Raw genomic sequence first — 21,853 nt, 5'->3', positions numbered from 1 at the left:
CCTTCAAACGAAAAGAAAGCGTCTGCTTTTAACCAAAGTGGAAAGAAGGGGAGAATATGGCTCGATGACGGCAAAAAGGGGATGACGTGCTGTGTGTACAAAACATGACACGAAAGGTCCAATCGTTGTGACAGCTTGCCCAAGTTATAAATTTGACAGCATCGTAAAGCTGAGAAATTTTGAAATAACATAAAAAGTCTGAAGAAACGTGTTAAAGTCAGACGCCACGAAGATCATAAAGTTGCTAGGTTGACGAAATGTGAGTGGAAATGAGAGAGGTATTTGAGAGAATTATTGAGAAGGAAACAGAATTTAAATATTGATATTTTAATTTTTTAAATAAATTGCAATGACCTGATGTTTCTTTTTTCTTATAAAAAAAAAAACACCATGTTATTCAATTTCATGATATGTGTGGGCTACTAAAATTTCATGAGGGCTAACAGGATTTCTTATTCAGGGGCCCACTTGGCCCCTAAGGTATTCAGTCGAAGTTGGAACCCTGAAACAATATATACAATTATTGCTGTTTTTGAGGTCAATACGATGATTTAGACACCTGAGGAGTACAATATTCACCTAACTTTATTGACCTCAAAAACAGCAATAACTGTTTTATTATATGATTAAATGATTAAAAAACCCTTCAAGATTGTTCTTTGCTTTAATTGTAAGTTTCAACGACCTATTTTTGGTCCTATGTGGAAAAAATAATTCCTTATGTTCACCTGGAAGGTCACGTACAGGTAAACATAACGTAGTATGATTTCTACATTGTTGGATCTCAGCCAATTAGAGACCTAGGAATTATTCAATCATATAATAATACAACATACGCCCATCATACAGAGAGTAGATAATCCACTCTGAATATGATATAACACACATTCTGAATAGAAAAGCCTTAAAGTAAGTCATGGTGCAAAATCTATCCAACATGTAAACTGATTATGTATTTCTTTAAGAGGGAGGTAATGTGACAAAATTTCAGAACAGTACCTGTATCCACAATCCAAAAAAATGTGGAAAACTGTTTGACCTATTTTTAGTCCTAAAGTTAGTCATGGTGGATCAATCCACCTAAAATGCAAACTGAACTTGTATTCCTCCAAAAGGAAACTTGTGACTAAATTTCAGGGCAATATCTCTATCTGTAATGAAAAAAAGTCTGGCAAAGTCCTAAAGTATATCACCAACGCACAGACCAATCCAGCTGAAATGCAAACTGAACTTGTATTGATTCCTCCAAAAGGAAACTTATGATTCAGGGCAAGATTTGTATCTGTAATGAAACAAGTCCGGAAATACTCACCTAACTTAGTCTTAAAGTAGGTCACCTACAGGAAGCATTCAATTTGAGTTCCACTAAATGCATCTCCTGCACAGAAGAGCTCTCATCTCAAAACTGGCGTATTTTGTTGTTAGAAATTTACAATTTCGCCAAAACGGTATGTTTCTTTCCCTGACACATGTTTAAGAAGGTCATGTTTTACCCCATGTGACACATTCACATCTTACAGACACTGAAACGTACTACTACACCACTTGCACGGAACGAAACGATTCTTGCACGGAAAGCTGAACGCTTTGCACGGAACGGAACGATTCTTGCAGTGAACGGTTTGCATGAAACGCTGAACGGTTTGCATGGAACGATTTGCACGAAACGCTTCCCATTTCCTGAACGGTCTGCACGATTTGCACGAAACGGTAGGCGTGGCCTGCACGCTTTGTAAATGATTGTGAATGGTTTACATGAAACGGTAGGTGTGGCCTGCACGCTTTAATTAAGACTAAACAGTTGATAATAATGACTAGTAAAATTAAGCACTAAAATTTTACATTTATTAGGTTTTGGTCATTTTTGGGAGGAAGTGAAAGTGGATTTTTTAATTCGTTTACAATAACTGACGGAAGAATGCGTGAAAAAAAAAGAAACATACAAACAAACAAAACATGGGATTTATCAAACTCCAGTAAATGTGCTTTGTATCAACATTTTATTGATGATATTGATGTTCGATTATTGATTGACAAAACAGATATTAATCATGTATATACGTGAGCAAAGAATAAAAATTTTATCACCTAAACAAATAAAAATTAAAAATATCTTTACTTTTAAACAAACCTTTAGAAAACTCCGTGCTTTCATTAAGAAAATAATAAAATAAAATGCGATCCCCTACCTAGAATGCCCATACTTCACATTCATAATAACACGATTTTTCTAACTTGATAAATACTTTATTACACGCATGTATTATATATATAACAGGTTTTTGTCTTTATATTTCGTATACCATTGCATAATGGTGATGAAATCCAATAAATTGAATTGAGTACATGTAGTCTTGAAATATCACAAAGTATACAGTTGACAACGATTGAAATAAAAATGCAGACGTTTTCTTGTTTATTCAGTGACTCACAAACTTGTGCGTCTTCTGAATGAAAGTTGTAAAACAAACGTTCTAGGTTTTGGTCAATTACAACATAATACGGGGGTAAAATCCATCTCATCTCCGCTAGCAATGGGTTTGGGTCAACTGTGCCTTTGTGGACGAATAATCTTGGCTAGCGAAGATGGGAAAAAAATGCCTAGATAGTCAGCTTGCATAAACATGTATTATGAAGGTTAAATTGAAAAATTATCCAGTAAATTCAATGATGTTGTAGTATATATAGCTTGTATTTATTTTATTTTTGACTGAGAGGGAGATAGACAGCTAAGCACATAACATCTTCGTTGGGGGGGTAGGCTCATTCATTAGTTCTAACCCGTGCCAGCGGAAAAATTTAAGGTGTAAAGAAAACAATATGGGAAATTTTTTTAAAAATTCACAATGAAAGGGGATGGATAATTAATCAGAAAGAAATTGTACTCTCAAGATTTATACTGAACATATTAATCTTTCAGTATCTGCATACATTCATGAATATTATAATCAATGATTACCAATGTGCGCGCTCTCTCTCTCTCTCTCGCTTTCATTATCTAATGCATCTAAATTTTAAAATGATTTCATATAGCAATGAAAGATTTTAATAATCGATAGAGTATATGAATAAAAGCAAATAATCGTCAAGTCATTTCTGTTTATATTGGTATTAGCCTTTTTTCATGAACTAGTTGAATTTGACACCGAGGTTCTACATCCTTAAATATTGATTACAGGCACGTAGAATCGGAGAGGGTGTAATATGAAAGCTAGGGATTTAGTCTTGTAGCGACCTACCCACTGCGCGATTCAAGAAATTGAAGTCGGAAGGGGAAATTGAGACAGTTTCAGACTACCCACCCCCCCACCACACACATACAGGTTTTCGTAATCGGACCATTTTTTGTTACCTTATTGCTTGTCAAGAATTTTACTCAACTTAACCGGCAACATACCCCTTCTGATACATTGAAAAATATAAGTAATGTTAGCACGGGGCTGTATAAAGTTTGGTCATACTTCCGTCATTCAATAACTTATTTTAAAAAATCAAAAAAAATGTTTGTCGGGTTAGCGGTACTATGATGTATGACTGTAACAATGACCTGTGTATAACTTGCACATTCTATGCAAATTCGAAGGGTTTTTCGCCTCAATAGAACAATTGGGGGTCAGTTAATCCGTGTATTTGAAATCAACAGAAGTGCTTGGCTTCTTGTGGAAAGTGTGAAATATAGGTATCTATGGACAGAAAGTCACAGGACAAAAAGTCACAAAATCTGTAGGACAAAAAGTCACAATGATGACTTTTGATTAGATAGGATAAAAAGTCACAGGACAAAACGTCACTGGACAAAAAGTCACAAATAGGCTCACTAAAGCTGTTGAAAATTCAGAAACCAGACATTTCTTACAGTGGATGGGAGGTAGAAGGGGATACATTTCATCATTCTTATTGGTGTTTGTTTTGCCACATTTAGCACTTTAGGTTCATTGTTAGATGTTCCTTATTAGACATTAAGAAAGGAAAAATCATTGACTTGTATATATAGCAATTATTATATGACAGTTCACTTACTTCTTGTTTTGACAATAATCTGGAGTGAAAGGATTGAGCCAGCAATAATTATGCCATCAGATTTTGTTTTGACAATCATTAATATGTAGTATACTAAACCAAATGATCATAAAGCTTATTTTCATTTTATCTCAATACAAAATATCTCTTTTTAAAAATTAAAATAATATATTTTACAATAAATATGATAAAAGGAATAACAATTTTATAATTATTATTAAAATCTCATAGAAAATATAAATTTTGCATATATATTTTCTTAAATTTTACAAAAAGAACAGATATGTTTTTAAAAATATATAAAAAAAATCAATACTTTTTATTTTCTTATAAATTGTGACATTTTGTCCTGTGGCTTTTTGTCCTGTGACTTTCTGTCCTAAATTCAAATAATTTCTTATTGTGACTTTTTGTCCATGGTCATTTTGTCTGTGACTTTTTGTCTGTGACTTTTTGTCCTGCGACTTTCTGTCCTACATTTGAAATATATTGGGTCGGCGCAAGATACCCGTGATCTTAGACTAGATCTGATATCGCGTCGACCCAATATACTTCACACTTTTCATAAGAAGTCAAAACCCAGACTAGCTAACCGAAATTTAGTTATACTGTGACAAAGAACCTAGGAATTTGCATGGTATATATACTTATTATACAAAAATCATTACATTATCCAGACACTCTCGATGAACAATTTTTTAAGAAAATAGAAGTCTCGGTCAAATGTAATGAACTCGGGATTTTAAAAACAAATCATTCGATGGTTTGTATTTCTGCTTCTATTAATTATGTAATAAATTAATTCCAATTTGTTAATCATCGACTTAGAGAGATACAGAGAGAGCACATTGGTAATTATTAAATATCCCTATTACATGTTCATGTATGCTTTTCATTTACTGAACATACTAATTCACATTCATAACAGGAAGTGCCTGCAAGTACGCATTATTTAAATATAGAAGTTAAGAATAGTTTAATGAACGAAGAAGACTAAAAGAAAAAATTTCAAAACCAGGTTTTCTCAAAAAAATAATATATAGTGTTTGGTATCGTTGGAATTAGCTCAAAATGTTGAAAAACAATATAAGTATCGGGGGGGTGAGATAGATATTGACATTTTTTTTCTTTTCTTAAAATTCCACTCTTATCATGATTATTTGGCAGCTGTGTGTATTTGCAAATAACACACACCGTAGAACATAATTTTTTTCCAGAATGTTTCGAATTTTTACAGTGGATAGTCCAGCTTTGTTTAAATTCAAAATAACTGATCAAATTCTTAGCGACATTCTACATCCACCTTTCTTGGATGCCATAGCGGAATGACTTACACGATTGTCGGGGCGTGGCTTGAACGGTCTGCACGCTTCTGTAGGCGTGGCTACTGCACGAAACGTCTCTTGCACGGAATGATTCTTGCACGAAACGATTTGCACGCTTTGCACGGAACGGTCAACGGTCTGCACAGAACGGTGAACGGTTTGCACGAAACGAAACGTTTTGGAGGTGTAGTAGTACGCTTCAGGGTCTGTAACTGCAGACTGTGCAAATACCATAATCTTCATTCCATTTTGATTTTGTAAATATACTGTTTAAATCTTGGATTATTCCTCAATAAATTTCTGATCATGTACAATCTTTCGTTTCTCTTTTAGTGTTGTTTCCACCATTTTGTGCCTTAAGGTAGAGACGGATAGCAACCACGTGATCAGTAAAAATTGTGTATTTTCACGTGAATTCATTTTCCAGAATTCCTTACTCCGTCATAGAATAGTCGAAAAACAAAAAGGGGTTCCGAAAGTGTTTTGTTGCTGTGACTGACTCGCCTAGAGAAAATATGCACATACAGTGATATACCACATAAGTATACGTCAATATCTGTAATAATGGTAGATCAAATGTTTCATCTGTATGAAACTTTTTGCTAATCGAAATGTTAAACCAACCACCAATCCATGTACATAGATGCGCTACGTAAACAAAGTTGTTGGTTGATACATCGTAATATCCGAGTGCAGCATGCTGCGAGATTAAATACTGTTTATACACTCATTGAGAGGCTAAACAAGGTTTCTTGCAAGAAGAGGAAGTTGGTGGATGCATTCAACTTGGACAACGAAATCATAGTTTCGTTTGGTGAGTGAAAAAAATGCCATAAATTTGTATTCAAAAGTTCAACTCAAATTTCCTCTGCTATTTCACAATGCGATTTATAATAACATTTGTAAGTTTAAACATACGACATACAGTAGATGTATCATTTTGTATGTATATATGTATTCCATGTGTGCTGAAAATATAACTCCCACCTGTGCATGTGATTGTAAACGAACGGATGTCATGTAAATGTATACCACATTTGTAAACATGGGCTTTAACTCTTTTATTAAGAAAATATCGTTATGAAAATAACCGTTATGAAAACAACATACCTTGAACTACATGTATAAAAGTAATGAAAAACAAATATCTGTATAGACCTACTATCTAGGGGTCTATGAGGGAACAGGATAGAAAGTGGAGGGGGGTGGGGGGTGGGGGTGGAGCATGTGTTGAATTATAATTCCCTAGACTATAGTATACATATACTATTACTTTGAAATTTCAGTGACCTAAGAAATATATTAAACCTGAGGTTTCGCGTTTCACACAAACATGTAGGTTGGCAAAACCTTTTTAAAATAATGTAAATTAATCACAAGTCTGCATTATGCCCTCTAATAGGCAAATGTATGCACTGTATATATAAGTAAGATATGTATACTACACGTATGCCCTTCTTTTGACCCACATTTTGTAAATAAAACAGATATAAGTCTATGGCAGTTTATGAAAACATATATACATGTCATCAGTCATATTGCAATTTATAATTTTGAAACATCAGTATTTAAATTTTCACTGAATATGTGTTGAGACACAATTTTAAAATTCACATTGTCTGACGCAGTCTAATTACTCAATGGTATAATATAGACCTAACTGTGCACATATCAATTATGATGATCTTTTTTCTAGGCATCAGCCTGAGGACCAAGGGAGGTTAGATAGGACCAGTGCAGGTTGAAGTGGATTTCGAGTCAACAAGTATAACAGCAAGAGAGGTACTATATTTTCTTTTGATAAACATTTGTAAAGACAATTCTGAGTATATCAGATATTCATCTTTTTTGCTATATTTAAATATATTTCTCTATATTTTGAAAAGGTACTCCATTTACAGTGATGATGACATATCCCCTGGACCCCCACAACTCCACAAATTTAAAAATGTTTGATCAAGTTCTGAAGATTAAAGAACTACTGCAAAATTTTGGACTTGGATGAAAAACATTAATTCACTTATATGAGCTCAGAGCAGTGGATGTTGTACAGCATACTTTAAACTAAATTGTGAATTTAAGGGAAAACAAGTACATGTACTCGTGTATTACATGTACATGCCTTTGAAAGACAATAATATTGCATAGATGTAAAGGAAATTTCAATGTTAATTATTCTTTCTTAGATATATATTAATAAAAAATGTGCACATGATAGAATATCAATTTTATAACTTCAATCAATGTGTTTGAATTTTCCTTGTAATTCAAAATTTAGTTGAAACATACATCATTGATTATCAAATTTTGAGAAAAGTTTCATAATGGAACTAATCTAAATCATAGAAATATTTCATTCCACGGACTGGAGTTTCCAAAACAAGATAAATTATTTTATCTTTCGACAGTTTGATTGATTGATTAATTGATTGTTTTTACATCTCGTCAAGAATTTTCCCCTCACATTGAGATGTCACCAGCTGTAGATGAAGTACCACAAATTTCGACCTATCTTAGCGCTCAGGGCCATAGCAGTAAGAGTTCTTTATCGTGCCAACGCCTGCCACGACACGAGACCTCCTTGCTTAAGTTCATTTCCGAAAGAAAACTGATTCTCACTTCTAAATGCTGAGCTTTTGGTGAAGGAGCAATCAGTATTTATTTTAACGTCTTAAGTTGGATACAGCCATGGCATGACCTCCCGGTTACAACACAAATGCTCTAAACACTGAGCTACAGCGACCTACAGTTTGAAAAAAAATAATCTAAGAAATTTAAGTTTAAATCGGAGAGCAGATTTTAAAAGTAAAATGAGGAGAAACTCCGCCGAAATCAGGGTAGTTTTTATCTCTGCATAAAATTGGGATGTTGGATGTTCAGTTGGTCCTATTAAAGGACACATTTCATGTTTTCAAAGTATACAAAATTACATGCATTTTGTCTTCTATATGCTTATAGTAATTAATTCTAGGGCTGAAACGATACGCCCCCTTCACGATATGATACATATTGCAATACTTATGCCACGATTCAATACTTTCAATACAATGCAATTTACAGAAGAAACCAATAATAACATTGAAGAAAAAATTAATTATCAAGATTCAAAATTATAATTTTAAAAGCAAAACTGCCAAACGGTTAGATGCCTGTTCGCTGTAGTTTAAACTGATATAGTTTATTATTTTCGTCAACCTCAAGGCAAACAACGGTTTGAATATTATTTGACGCTATTTTGTCCCTCATGCAGGTAGAAATGATATGTACTGGCCGAGACTGATGTATTTTACTGAACCCGTTTGTAATAAACGTATCGAACCGATAATCGAGGCAATGAATCGAATATTGAATTGAGCATTTATATTGAACAGTATCAATATTTCCATGAATCGTTTCAGCCCTAATTAATTCTTATTAAAGTTCCATTGTATTTTGAGTACATGTACAAGCAATAAAATTACCTCTCCCTCTTTAATCATATTGTCCAACTCTTTCGTTGTCACAACCTCATCATTTTTGGTGTTGTATGATGTAATGTGAAGGGTTCTTCCTGAAACACAAATAATTCTTCCATAATAGAATTAATCTCTACAAGATTGCTACACGTAGCCATGTGCCCTGCTTCCGCAAAAGTCCCATAACTTCTGTAAATCAAAATCGCAGTGCAATAATGATCAACTAAATATTGTGACTAACAATCCTGCAAAATTTTAACAAAATTCATGCAGTGGTGTCTAAGGAGATGCGCCCACAAAGTGTTCCTTTAACAGAGCTTCCAACATTATGAAATAGAAAATAGTAAGGCAGGGATCAGGGGGCCACCTAGGCCCCCTGCCGCTGGAGATCTTTTATGAATAAAGATGTAACCTGAGCAATTTTAGGCATATTTCAAATCCAAATTTAATGAATTTAGACATACTAATTGTTACATTTTACAACTGCGGGTCAAATACATCTTTTATTGATTTTACTTTCTAAACCTTGTGTACAAAATCTTGTTACATTAGTATAATATATAATTTTACAGTTACTGTGTCATTTATTCTGGCAAGTTTTTTAATGTCATTTTCTCCGCCATGAGAAATGTTGAAGTTTGTCAAACAGATTGTACATTTATCATACAAACTCCCCCTTTCTGACTTTGAAATGAATAGATGTTTAGTGGGGTACCTGTAAAGTGCGAAACGAAATCTACCAAAACGAAACCCACCAGAACGAAATGAATTCTACCAAAACAAAATCCACCGAAACCTACCGAAACAAAACGAAACCTACCGAAACGAAACAGATTGTATAACCGAATTCTTTTAATCATAATAATTAAAAATGGTATCTTAGGCCCCTGTGAAAATGACCACATATAATTAAATTCGCCTCCCCTTTGATGTAGGCTTTCGGCTTGACTGATACAAAGTTTTAAAATTGGAAGGGGGTTAGTAAGCACTAGCCAGAGCTAGTAGGAATGCCATATCACTCACACTACCACACCATCAATCATGCATGCCTTACGTTTAGTAGCAGCTGCCATATTGTTTATTTCAAAGCATAAAAATGATCGAGATTTTGTATATGAAAAGCCTTATGAGCAATATACTATATATAAATACACAATATCCACATGTATACATAGATTTGTCTTTAGAGCAAAAAATACTGAAACATGTATTTAGGCCCAAAGGTGGATCCAACGCCAGCGACCCCACCCCTCGTTTAGTGTGTTTCCCCAGATCTATGACCTGCGAGACTGTAACCCTCCGTTCTGAAATGTGTGGATCCGAAACTAATTGCACATGGTATTTAATCAACTTCGGATTAAAACTTGCTGCTTACTCACACCCCCCCCCCCCCCCCACCCCTCCAACTTTTTAAAACTTTATATCAGTCAAGCCGAAAGCCTACAGCAAAGGGGTGGCGAATTTTATTTATACGTGGTAACTTTTACAGGGGCCTAAGCTACCATTTTCAATCATTATGATTAAAAGAGTTCGGTTATACAATCTGTTTCGTTTCTGTATATTTCGTTTCGCACTTTACAGGTACCCATGTTTAGTGTACTTGCATAATGTTCTTTGAATTTCTGGCTCCATTAGGTTTTCTTCTTTGGGGGAGTATTGTTGTTATTTCCATTGTAACAGAGACATTTATACATATAGACTATGCAAACAAACGTAGTAACGACTATGGTTTGTTTCTTATAAAAGTAAAAACCAATGACGGTCAGCTCTAAAACTTTCGAAATGTCAAATAAGCAAAAATCAGAAGATGCATAGCGAAATCGTAAGGCGTATTTTCTAGGGGTGAAACGATACAGTACCTTCTCGATTCGATTCTCGATACTTTAGTCTCGATTCGATGATTTTCGATTCGATACAATAGCACGTACCAAATTCTTTATAATGCTAAGACTTTTTTATGCTTCGTTGTATTTATTGCACTCTGCAAATAAATTCTACATAATGTAAAAACGTTTAACATAAAGCAACACACTTATCACTTGTCCTAAGCCGAAATGTCGCCATACCCAGGATTTATACATTGGTGGTGCATTTTTCAGCTCGACTGCGTCCATTTTGATACAGCAAATTTTACTCGTATGTTGATTCAGCAATTTTCAATTCCATTGGCTAATCAGAAACTTTGTTATCAAGAGCAATGTGTGCTATGATTTTAGAACCGTATCGAACCGAAACAGACCCAGAATAAATCAAACATCGAATCGAGACCACTACATTGTGATTCGGCTGCATCGCAATGCATCGTTTCACCCCTAGTATTTTCGGCCCTAAAATCGTAAGCCTTACGCAAAAATCGTGAGGGTTGGCAGCTCTGCTTTAGTGTAGCAATGTACAAATTCAACAATCCTACAAAATTTGAACAAAATCTGTTGAGCGGTTTCAAAGGAGTTAGGGCTATCACGGTTCCAAAAATTATCAAGTCAGTCTAGGATTTTCTAAATTCAAGTCCGGGTATTTTGGTTTGGTTCAATAGACCCTTTTTAAAAATCATACATACAAGTCAAAATCAAAAACGTTTATTGCATTTTCTTACAACAATTACTCGCGGACATGGAATCTGGTTTAGACTTAACTTCCCTATTACTAGAAAGCATTGTCACTTCTACTTGTTTTCACTCCATGCTTTCAATGTTTTGTCATTGACGATGTTGATCCTAGCTGTGGCATATTTTAAATGTGTCTGGTAAATCTTACATACTGCCATAGTTTCATCCACCATGCCATCATTTACAGTGGAACCCCGTTATAACGCTCCCCCTTTATTACGTTGGTCCACATATTATGTTGGATTTCACAGCACAAAACCATTTCTTAACAAACCTATATAAAATAGACCTCGTTACGTTGTCCCAAAATGCTGGGACTCGGTATTAAGTTGTAAAAATTCTGACAAAAACATAATAAACCCCTAATTATTCAATAGTCATTCTCAAAATAATAAGCATTCTGAGAGTATTGCAGAGCAATAAATAGTCCCCTATCAGAGGCAAAAATTATTGGACCGCGTTGTTTATCTTCCATTCCATATGCAAAAAGGCTACCACATCTAGGAAGGCAGTTCCCATCTCCATATATTAGACATGGAAAAAGATTAGCCAGGTCATCACAGACCTGTGACAGAACTGTCATGCCACAACTGGAGATTTGAAAATTTTCAGCTGGATCGGAGTTTAATTCAACAAAAGTTTAAGAAAGCAAAAATATAAAAATATAATCGTTCGCATTGTTCTTTTACCATACCGCCTGAAAATTATGTTGAAAATAAATTATAATATCATAAATAGTAAATCGCTTGCTCGCTCCAATTTTTGGGGGGCATTTGTCAAAAGAACAAGAAATTTTATTGGTGTCGCCTCACAAAAATTTATAAAGTACGTATCTTATCGTATTTGTATATATACTTACGTTCCACATTTTTGTTATCAATATAGTAACGCGATCCACAATATTTACCTCAGTAAAGACAATTCTTATAATTTTGTTCTGATGACGACCGCCCCCTGGTCGAAACTGGTCAACCAATAAAGTGTATCCTGCAATCTTGCTATGTGTTGGTGATCTGTTTTAATTCTTTAAGTCTATACTTTGGATACAGACCCTGCTGAATACCACGTGGTATCCACTTGTGAGAACCTTCAACAACTTTAACCTCAAGGTGTTGGTCTTCAGTTTTGACTTTGTTATCGGAAGTGTTCACTTGTAAGTTGTATAGTTTTAATGTTAAAGTAATTCCACCTTCCTGTGATGTCATCAGATTTTACAAAATCAATGATTTATTTAGATTTATGCATGATAGGAACACACATTTTGTTGTAGTCTTTTCCGATAGGTATTGTAAAAAATCTTGTTAAAAATAAACTATTTTCAAAAGTCTAAGTTATAGATGAATAATCAAATGATACGTTTTAAATTATTGAATCCATGGACAATAACTCTGTTTTTATTGATATCTCTATCAAGTCTATCATGTAACAGATTTCCTTTATTTTTTACAGACATTTTGTATATTTTTGTGAAGATACAATTTCATGAAATTCTTAAGAATGCTATTATATCGTCTTAACCAGTTTGTATGAAATTTTGATAACGCTGTTTAAGGAAAATTGCAATTTTCTGACGGTGATATATGATTCTGTTTATGTACATCTCGCATCTAAAAAAGTGTGATGACCTATGTATTTTATTTGATAATTTGTTAGTTTTAACTCTTATGAATTGAAACAAATGCACTTTTTAAACTTGTATCAGATAAAACTGTGAGTATGGAGTTACCTCAAAGACCCAACTTTAAGTTAACAACCCCAATTTGTTAACCGCCTGTCAATCAAACATTTAACAATAGATCTCAGTTAGAGTGACATCTGCAGCTAGAGCTACCCCAGAGAGGTGTTTTGATAACAATAAGGCCACATAGAATTAATTTTTAGATTCTCATCCCCGCCCGCCCCTCTCAAAACGTCCCGCCCCACTGTCTTTTATTTTGTTTTAAAAAAAAAGTGTGCAAAAAAAAAAAAATTGGGTTCGGTATACAAAAAAGTCCGATCATTTCAATGGCTGCCTGACATATTGGCGCGCTGTGGTTGTGAAGTGACGTTTGATTCCAGTCATGTTTGTAATAATCAGAATTCGGAAAGATGTGGTAGTTGTAAAGAACTGGTGCGGTGTGATTTGCATTTAAAGAATAAAAAATAAAATCCACCCACCCGCCCCATTTTTTTTGCAAATCAGGATGAGAATCTAAATATTAATTTTATGTGGCCTAACAGCCAGTACCTACAGACATTCTTTAGATCTTGAGGAAGCCCTGTATTCTAGAGTTTTGATAGCATTGACCTCTCCACAACTACTATTTTCTCCTAATTCAATTGGGGTTTTTTAAAAAAAAAAAACCTGAACAACGCAATTTTAATATAATTGTAATTTCCCCCCTCTATATACATGCATTATGAATTAAACAATCAGAAATCAAACAATAATTTCCCCATTAATTTCTAAAACTTGTAATTTATTGAAATAATTTATATTATCAATTTATGATAGTTCTATATCTATAAAAGAAATCATTCATTGAGCCAATGACTGAGAGTAAAAGAGAGAAAGAGGGGGTGGTGTAGACTCTGTGTCATCTAGGCATACAACCATTATACAAACACTATGACCACAGATCTAAACACTGCAGACAGCCCAGAGACCCTTCCTGTGTACATCAAAAGTATACACAGTACCCCTGATCCTGGCCAGGTAAATAACAATGACCATAGATGAGCTCTGCCCACATCCAGTGATCCGTGAAGAAACCATATGGTATTATTTTTGGGTCTTCAAGGTAGATCACAACACTAAAGCTTATACTATGTACGTCACCACATCACAAGATGATGATTTAAATATTTTGTGAGAGCTATTCCAGCCAAAAAATATAGGGGGGAGGGATTCGGCACCTTATTTTTAAGACAGCCACCCATACAATTAAATTTTCCTCTGCTACCACCACCCATACAATTAGATTCTCCCCTGCCACCACCACCCATACAATTCAATACTTTTCATTTAACGTAACAAATGGATCAACTATATGATATTTTGGAACTTAATTCTAGTTTATATTTTAAAAAATGCATAAAAATATAAACAATAAAATGTCTTTCTTTGTTGTTTCATTATGGGAGATGAAGGTAGCAATCATTCCAAAAATTTTTACATATTTTGGTTTCCAATGCAATTTTGGTAGGGAGAAAAAAGGATGATCTCAGCATATAAAATGAAAGAAAAAATGCAATTTTGTATACTCTGGAAACATGCGAGTTGTAGAAACCTAGCTCTGTTTGCTTATTATAAACAAACAGTTTCACTAGACTAATGATGTGGGATATTGTCATATCATTTCTGGACTAAATGTGCATGTCCTTTTTACTCATGTCATGATCTGGGTGCTTGTTAATTGTTGAAATAACAAGAAGTTGGTTTTTTTAATGATATAAAACTAAATAAAATATGAATATATTATACCACTTTAAATTTAAATTCATATATATTGTTACTCTCTTTGTTGCTTTTAAAAGACATGTGTCTTAATATATTACATAAGTTACAATATGTATACATAAAATGACATTGTATAGCGGTATACAAATTCAAGCAAGCAACCAACGGAGAAGAACTTTTCAACGAGTTAGGTTTTCTCGCAACTTAAATGCAAGACATGGAAATTTTCCTAAATTACAAAGTGTATGCATATAGATTGTGACTTTTTTTCTTTGACTTTTCCCACTACAATCTCTCGTACAGGAAACTCGCGAATATTCCATTTAAAATTTCAGTCCCAAGCATAATATTTACCTGATTTATCGCAACCAGGCAAATTTTCCACTCTGTTAAACGTAATGGTATACCAGGTGGGAGATTTCATATCTGAATTACCCCTCACTTATCAAAGTCTGTCGAAATATCACACCTTCGGAATCTACGGTCGTGATTCCCTGATCCTTGATTTTGTTAAATAAACAACAACTTGGGTTTTGGTAATTAACCTCACACGACGCTGCATGTTAATTACACGTTAACCAATTGATAGCTTGGGTATAATAATTGATCCAGAGTGCCGATTAAACAAGATCACCGCCGAACTATTTATCTGTGCATTTTAAAACGAAAGTGTTATGGGCGATAATTCCCAGAATAGTCATGCTCGACTGAAATCGAAAGTAGGAATCGCGTTGTAATCGAAAAAATGTACAGTCGTTTCATAAAGGTGAAATTACACGAAAAAGTTGTAAAACTCATGATCGTTGGTTGCGTTAGACAGGTGGTCGTTTAGGACAGGTACAATAGGTTGGGTAACGCCTTGGAGGGAAAAGTTTTACGGTAACATTGAGTTATCTGCCCATTTATCAATCTTTTTTCCGTACTTAATATAGGATGGCTCCGCTTTTCTTCTTCTTTTGTAATAAAAGAAGCGTAACGTGATACATTTTCATTTTCATCATAATTCACAGGCACGCATGTTTTTTTTTTTAACCTGTAAGACAACCACCCATACAAATATATTTTCCCAAATCACCCCCACCCATCCAAAAAAATATCTGCTGCCGTCCCTCCCCCTTTTCGTTTTTTGCTGGAATAGCCCTGAAATTATTTGTATCGATCGACTTGTTTGTCTATCATCGTAGCTCAGTGATTAAAGCATTGGGCTGGTTAATCGCAGATTTCGAGTTCAAATCCGCCAGTCTTTTGTCCATATGTGTGGAAATGGTTTTTTTGAAAATCATGTTTTTATCCAATTTTGCATATTTTTAGCTTTGGTGGCATATATACTTATTGTATATCATCATATCTTTTATAATTAAATCAATTCGTACTGATTTGAGAAACTATTTCTGGGTGCACTTATGTCGGCATTTGTATTCATTGCTTAAACACAAATCTCTCTTTTTTTACCTGATTATGCAATAAGTAAATGTAAGGAAAACATACGAGATATTCCAAATCAATCGTTCATCTTGCATACACTATTCACTTTGTGCTCCAGTTCATTCACCATTCAGCATTTACCAACAGTTCACCAAGTTGCACTCACCGTTTGCTCTCCGTTCAATCACAGTTTGTTCACCGTTCAAGTGGGAAAGTAGAACATTTCAGGGGGGTTATTCCATAAATCCCCCATTGCTTTAAGTCAAACTTCAGGAAAGAATCAATAAATGATTTCCTATCTCAAGTTATTCAGATTCTATAAAATTTGTTAAATTACCTGGGAGAAGATGTGGATACATGTTGGCTTGGATATCCTCTAGTGCATGCCAAGCAAAGGAATCCGTGTTTGGCCCAGTATCAGAAGTTGATCCAGATGAGTAGTAGTCAACAAAATGTCCCAAATAGATATCATCTGAAAGTAATCATGAACAAGTATTCTGAGAGTATTGCATAGCAATACATAGTCCCCTACTGGAGGCAAAAATTATTGGACCGCAACAATATTCGAAGTTTATTATGAGACCAATGTTAGGGTAAAATAGAAGATTGGGAAACCAGGATATGAATGCTTGGAAATAACTACTATTCAGGCACAAAGACTAGACCAGGAAAATTTCAAAATCGATCTGTAACTTGTTATGGCAAAGTAATCATCAGGATGTAGTGATAGGAATAGTTGGAAATCAACTACTATTTAGGTAACTTGTTATGGCAAAGCAATCATCATGATGTACTGAATATCAAATGCATATCTGCAAGCATAACCAAAAAGTCCGGAAAAATGATAATTCATGCTATTTTTCTAAGTCCAAGGGCCATAACTTTGTGAAAAATCAATGGACTGAGACAAAATTCAAACTTGATCCGTAACTTGTTACGACAAAGCAATGTATCAAATATCAAATGAATATCTGCAAGCACAACCAAAAAAAGTCTGGAAAACTGATAATTCATGCTATTTTGCTAAGTCCAAGGGCCATAACTTAGTGCAGAAGAGATGTTTGTAAAACACATATGCCCCCCATGCAGGGTTGCAAATAACCACTCGCCCACTCGCAAATGCGAGTAATTTTATCTGTGGGCGATAAAATCTTAAGGATCTTATCGCCCACATGGCGAGTAAAAATTTTGTCGGACTTTTCCGGAACCCGACCGGGGTTTGACTCTACTTTTAAATGCTCTTTCGTTTTCACTATTTGCTACCGATAAAACGTTTTCTAGAGACAGACTGTTCATTGGATCAACGTCATAAGAAGACACGCGATTAGATTCACGATATGGAAATTTATACAGGGGGTACCTAACCCAGTAGAAAAAAGAAAAGCAGACCGCAAGGAGTACTTCGTTGAGTATGACAATAATTTCAACAAATGTGGGCCCCAAAATATCAATGTGGGCTAGTAAAACTTGTTAAGTTAGGAGCCCACATGGCCCCTGGGTTTTTAAAATTATTTGCAACCCTGCCATGGTGCAAAATTGAAAACGGTTAAACACATGCATCATTTAATTGATAGTAGTATCACAAATTCAAAATATTGAGCAGACAATCTCTTCATATGTCAGGCGTGGAATGACCATGTGACCTAAAAATCAAAAAGGGTCATCTACTCATTATGCTGTACCAGTGTACCAAGTTTGGTGTCACTAAAGCAAATAATTCTTAAAATATAGGAGACAATATATTACTATGTCCAGTTAAACCATTGACCTTTGACCATGTGACCTAAAAATCAATAGGGATCATCTTCTCCGGAAGATGTACCAGTGTACTGAGTTTGATGTCTGTCAAGCAAAGGGTTCTCAAGATATTGAGTGGACAGTATATTCCTATGTCCAGTTTGACCCTTGACCATGTGACCTCATAATCAATAGAGGTCATCTTCTCCTGAAGATGTACCAGTGTACCTAATTTGATGTTTGTCAAGCAAAGGGTTCTCAAGATATGGAGCAGACAATGTCTTCCTATGACTAGAGTAGATTGACCCTTGACCTTTTGACCTGAAAAACAATAGGGTCCTCTTCTTCTCATACTGAGCGGACAGTATATTCACATCCAGTATGACCCTCGACCTTTGACCATATGACCTCAGAATCGATAGGGGTCATCTTCTTCTGAAGATGTACCAGTGTACCAAGTTTTATGTCTTTCAAGCGTAGAGTTCTCTAGACATTGAGTGGTCAGTATATTCCTATGTCCAGTTTGACCCTTGACCTTGTGACCTCAAAATCAATAGGGATTATCTACTACTTAGGATGTACCAATGTACTAAGTTAGATGTGTGTCAAGCAAAGGGTTCTCAAGATATTGAGCTGACAGTATATTCCTATGTCCAGAGTAGATTGACCCATGACCTTTGGACTTGAAAAACATTAAGGGTCCTTTTCTACTCATAACCAACCCACATGAATATCATTACAATCAAGTGAATGGTTCTCAAGATATTGAGCGGACGACATGTGGTCTACTGACCGACCGACCAACCGACAGGTGCAAAGCTTCTTTGAAGGGGTGCATAAAATTCAATGGATCGAGACAAAATTCAAAATTGATCTGTTAAGGCAAAGTGATGTACCAAACATCAAATGAATATTTGCAAGCATAACAAAACTAGAAAACTGACACGGTCAGCAAGGGCCCCGCCGAGGGTTATTAGAGGAAAGTGACATCTGTATTTGATATAGCAATGTTTGGGGCTGGTATATATGTTAGAATTAATAATATATAAAGATACATTGGAATGACAATTTGTGAAAAAGGAATCATGAAGCATATTTATGAGAGACTTATGCAATTTAAATTACTTCTGTTTGACACACACTCATGAAATCCACTCAAACACAACAGAGTGCAACAAAATCCCATTGTAATAGGGGATTCAAAATGGATAACTGGTACAAAATATGGTACATACTATTCGGAAAGGATTATGAATTTGACATATTGATGTCTTGGAAAAGGAAATTCTGACATCGGGGCTCTAAGCGTTTTCAAACACATTGTCATTTGATAAAAGTGTTCTACATTTTTAAAAATAGAGATTAATATGTCTTTACATACATAGGTGAGAAAGTTTCCATTATTCCTAGCCGAGACATACCATGTATGCGCAAAAAATTCATAAGCAAATATCACGCAGTATTAAGTCTTCCCCGGATTGACATGTGTCGCCTGCTAGTTCATTCTATATGTAATTTATCACGTATAATGTTGAAAAAGTAAATTATTGAAATGGTTTTTTTTCACTAAACAGGAAGTTGATAAGCGACAGATTCGAAAATGTCTTACACAATACAGTTGGCCACACTGATGCTCTGTGCCAAATATCAGGGAGTTGCCCCATGTGGTTCTTGAGAAAAGTGTGACAGAAATTTTTTTGCTGTAAAAAATTCTAAGTCCCGGCAAACAGGAAGTTGATAAGCGACAGATTCGAAAATGTCTTACACAATACAGTTGGCCACACTGATGCTCTGTGCCAAATATCAGGGAGTTGCCCCATGTGGTTCTTGAGAAAACTGTGACAGAAATTTTTTTGCTGTAAAAAATTCTAAGTCCCGGCAAACAGGAAGTTGATAAGCGACAGATTCGAAAATGTCTTACACAATACAGTTGGCCACAGAGATGCTCTGTGCCAAATATCAGGGAGTTGCCCCATGTGGTTCTTGAGAAAAGTGTGACAGAAATTTTTTTGCTGTAAAAAATTCTAGGTCCCGGCAAACAGGAAGTTGATAAGCGACAGATTCGAAAATGTCTTATACAATACAGTTGGCCACAGTGATGCTCTGTGCCAAATATCAGGGAGTTGCCCCATGTGGTTCTTGAGAAAACTGTGACAGAAATTTTTTGTGACGATGATGCCGCCAGACGACGGATAGTGATCCCTATATGTCGCCACTGCATAACGCAGCCAACACAAAAATACTCACGTAGAAAATGTGGACCTTACCGTCAACACGCGCAGTGAAACACGCCATTTCGAGATTTTCGCCGACGACAGCTCGGTAACAGTAATGAATTAGGTACACTCATTTTGTATCTATTTTGCGACTTTCTTTATTAAAAGGAACAGTTCTTTAATGTCTATCGTGCAATTACTATATAATTCAATAACTTGAAGCATGAAGCAGTTTCACTTTGCAACCGGATATAAGAAATTTTATTTCGTATTCCGATCCCGATCGAAAGTTGTTGACTGGGAATGACGTGTTTTAATTCAATATACATGTAACATCAAGCATTTTTTATATCACATTAAAAAAAAAACAAATATATACACATACACAATGTTGTAGAGTTATTTCTTGTAAATTTTCTATATATCAATACAATGCATATCATAATTCAAATTGAATTATCTCCCTTAGACAATGGTAAATAAATATGGTCATAAGAAAGATCATGACATTCAAACAGACAAAGTAACATGACTTCAAAATCTATAGGTATCTTCCTCTTCTTGTAAAGTATTTCTGTACAAAATTTGAAAACTGTACAATGAAAACTGTTTGAGTTATTGCGTCACAAGGAAAGTGTTCATAACAACAAAGATCATGCCGTACAGACAGACAGACAAAGTGAAATGACCCCAAAATCTATAGGCTTTTTCCTCTTATTGTACATTATTTCTGTACAAAATTTGAAAACTGTACGATAAAAACTGTTTGAGTTATCGTGTCACAAAGAAAGTGTTGACGGACAGACGGACGGACAATGTGATTACTATAGGGCTTCCCGCATTTCATGCGGGGCCCTAAAAAGTCCGGAAAAATATTAATTCATGCTATTTTTCTAAGTCCAAGGGACATACCTTAGTAAAAAAAAGAAACGTCCAGAAAACTAATAATTTGTGCTATTTTTTTTAAGTCCAAGGGCCATAACTTAGTGAAAAATCAACGGACCAAGACAAAATTCGAGCTTGATCTGTACCTTCCTATGGCAAAGCAATGTATCAAATAAATATCTGGAAGCACATAAAAAAAAGTCCAGAAAACTTTTTTGCAGGACAGACAGAAAGACGGGCAGACAACAGGTGATCAGAAAAGCTCACTTGAGTTCAGCTCAGGTGAGCTAAAAACTACAAAGAATTTTACATCTACCCAATTGGCAATCGGAATTAGATTTTTATGAGCCCACTGAGGCCTTTCAGTTGCATATGGGAATGCTTATTGGCAGCCCTGGTTTTTTTCATACCATGTAATTAACGAAAACTATAGACTGCATACAGGATTGATTGACTGAATATTGTTCAACATCCCGCTTGAGAATTTTTCTCTCATATGGAGACCTCACCATTGCCGGTGAAGAGTTGCAAAATTTAGGTCTATGCTCGGCGCTTACAGCCTTTGAGTAGGGAGGGATCTTTATCGTGCCAAAGCTGCTGTGACACTGGACTTCAGTTTTTCCGGTCTCATCCAAAGCACCGCCCCATTAAGTCGCCTCTTACAACAAGCACGGGGTATTAAGAACCTAGCAATTCCAACATGGATCCCCACAGAATTCACAGGAATAGGTGATCTTCAAGTATT

General features: G+C 35.1%; 1 protein-coding gene and 1 long non-coding RNA gene across 2 annotated transcripts in view; one reads left to right on the top strand and one right to left on the bottom strand.

The window, feature by feature from the left end:
- LOC125647623 (uncharacterized) overlaps positions 1-21,853 on the bottom strand; it is a 243,738-nt gene that overhangs the window by 166,714 nt on the left and 55,171 nt on the right. Inside the window, exons 8-9 of the mRNA XM_056143955.1 lie at positions 16,608-16,742; positions 8,807-8,895 (exon numbers count right to left, since the gene is read on the bottom strand). Of these exons, the coding sequence (XP_055999930.1) occupies positions 8,807-8,895; positions 16,608-16,742 (224 nt within the window). The remainder of the gene's footprint in view (positions 1-8,806; positions 8,896-16,607; positions 16,743-21,853) is intronic.
- Positions 6,116-7,483, top strand: LOC125647814 (uncharacterized). Its single transcript, XR_007360107.2, has 3 exons — positions 6,116-6,159; positions 7,042-7,127; positions 7,232-7,483. It is a non-coding gene; the product is annotated as an uncharacterized LOC125647814 (long non-coding RNA).

This window comes from Ostrea edulis, chromosome 1 (genome assembly GCF_947568905.1).
Source record: "Ostrea edulis chromosome 1, xbOstEdul1.1, whole genome shotgun sequence".
NCBI lineage: Eukaryota > Metazoa > Mollusca > Bivalvia > Ostreida > Ostreidae > Ostrea > Ostrea edulis.
Note: the sequence above shows the minus strand (reverse complement) of the source record. Positions and strands in the feature narration are given on the sequence as shown.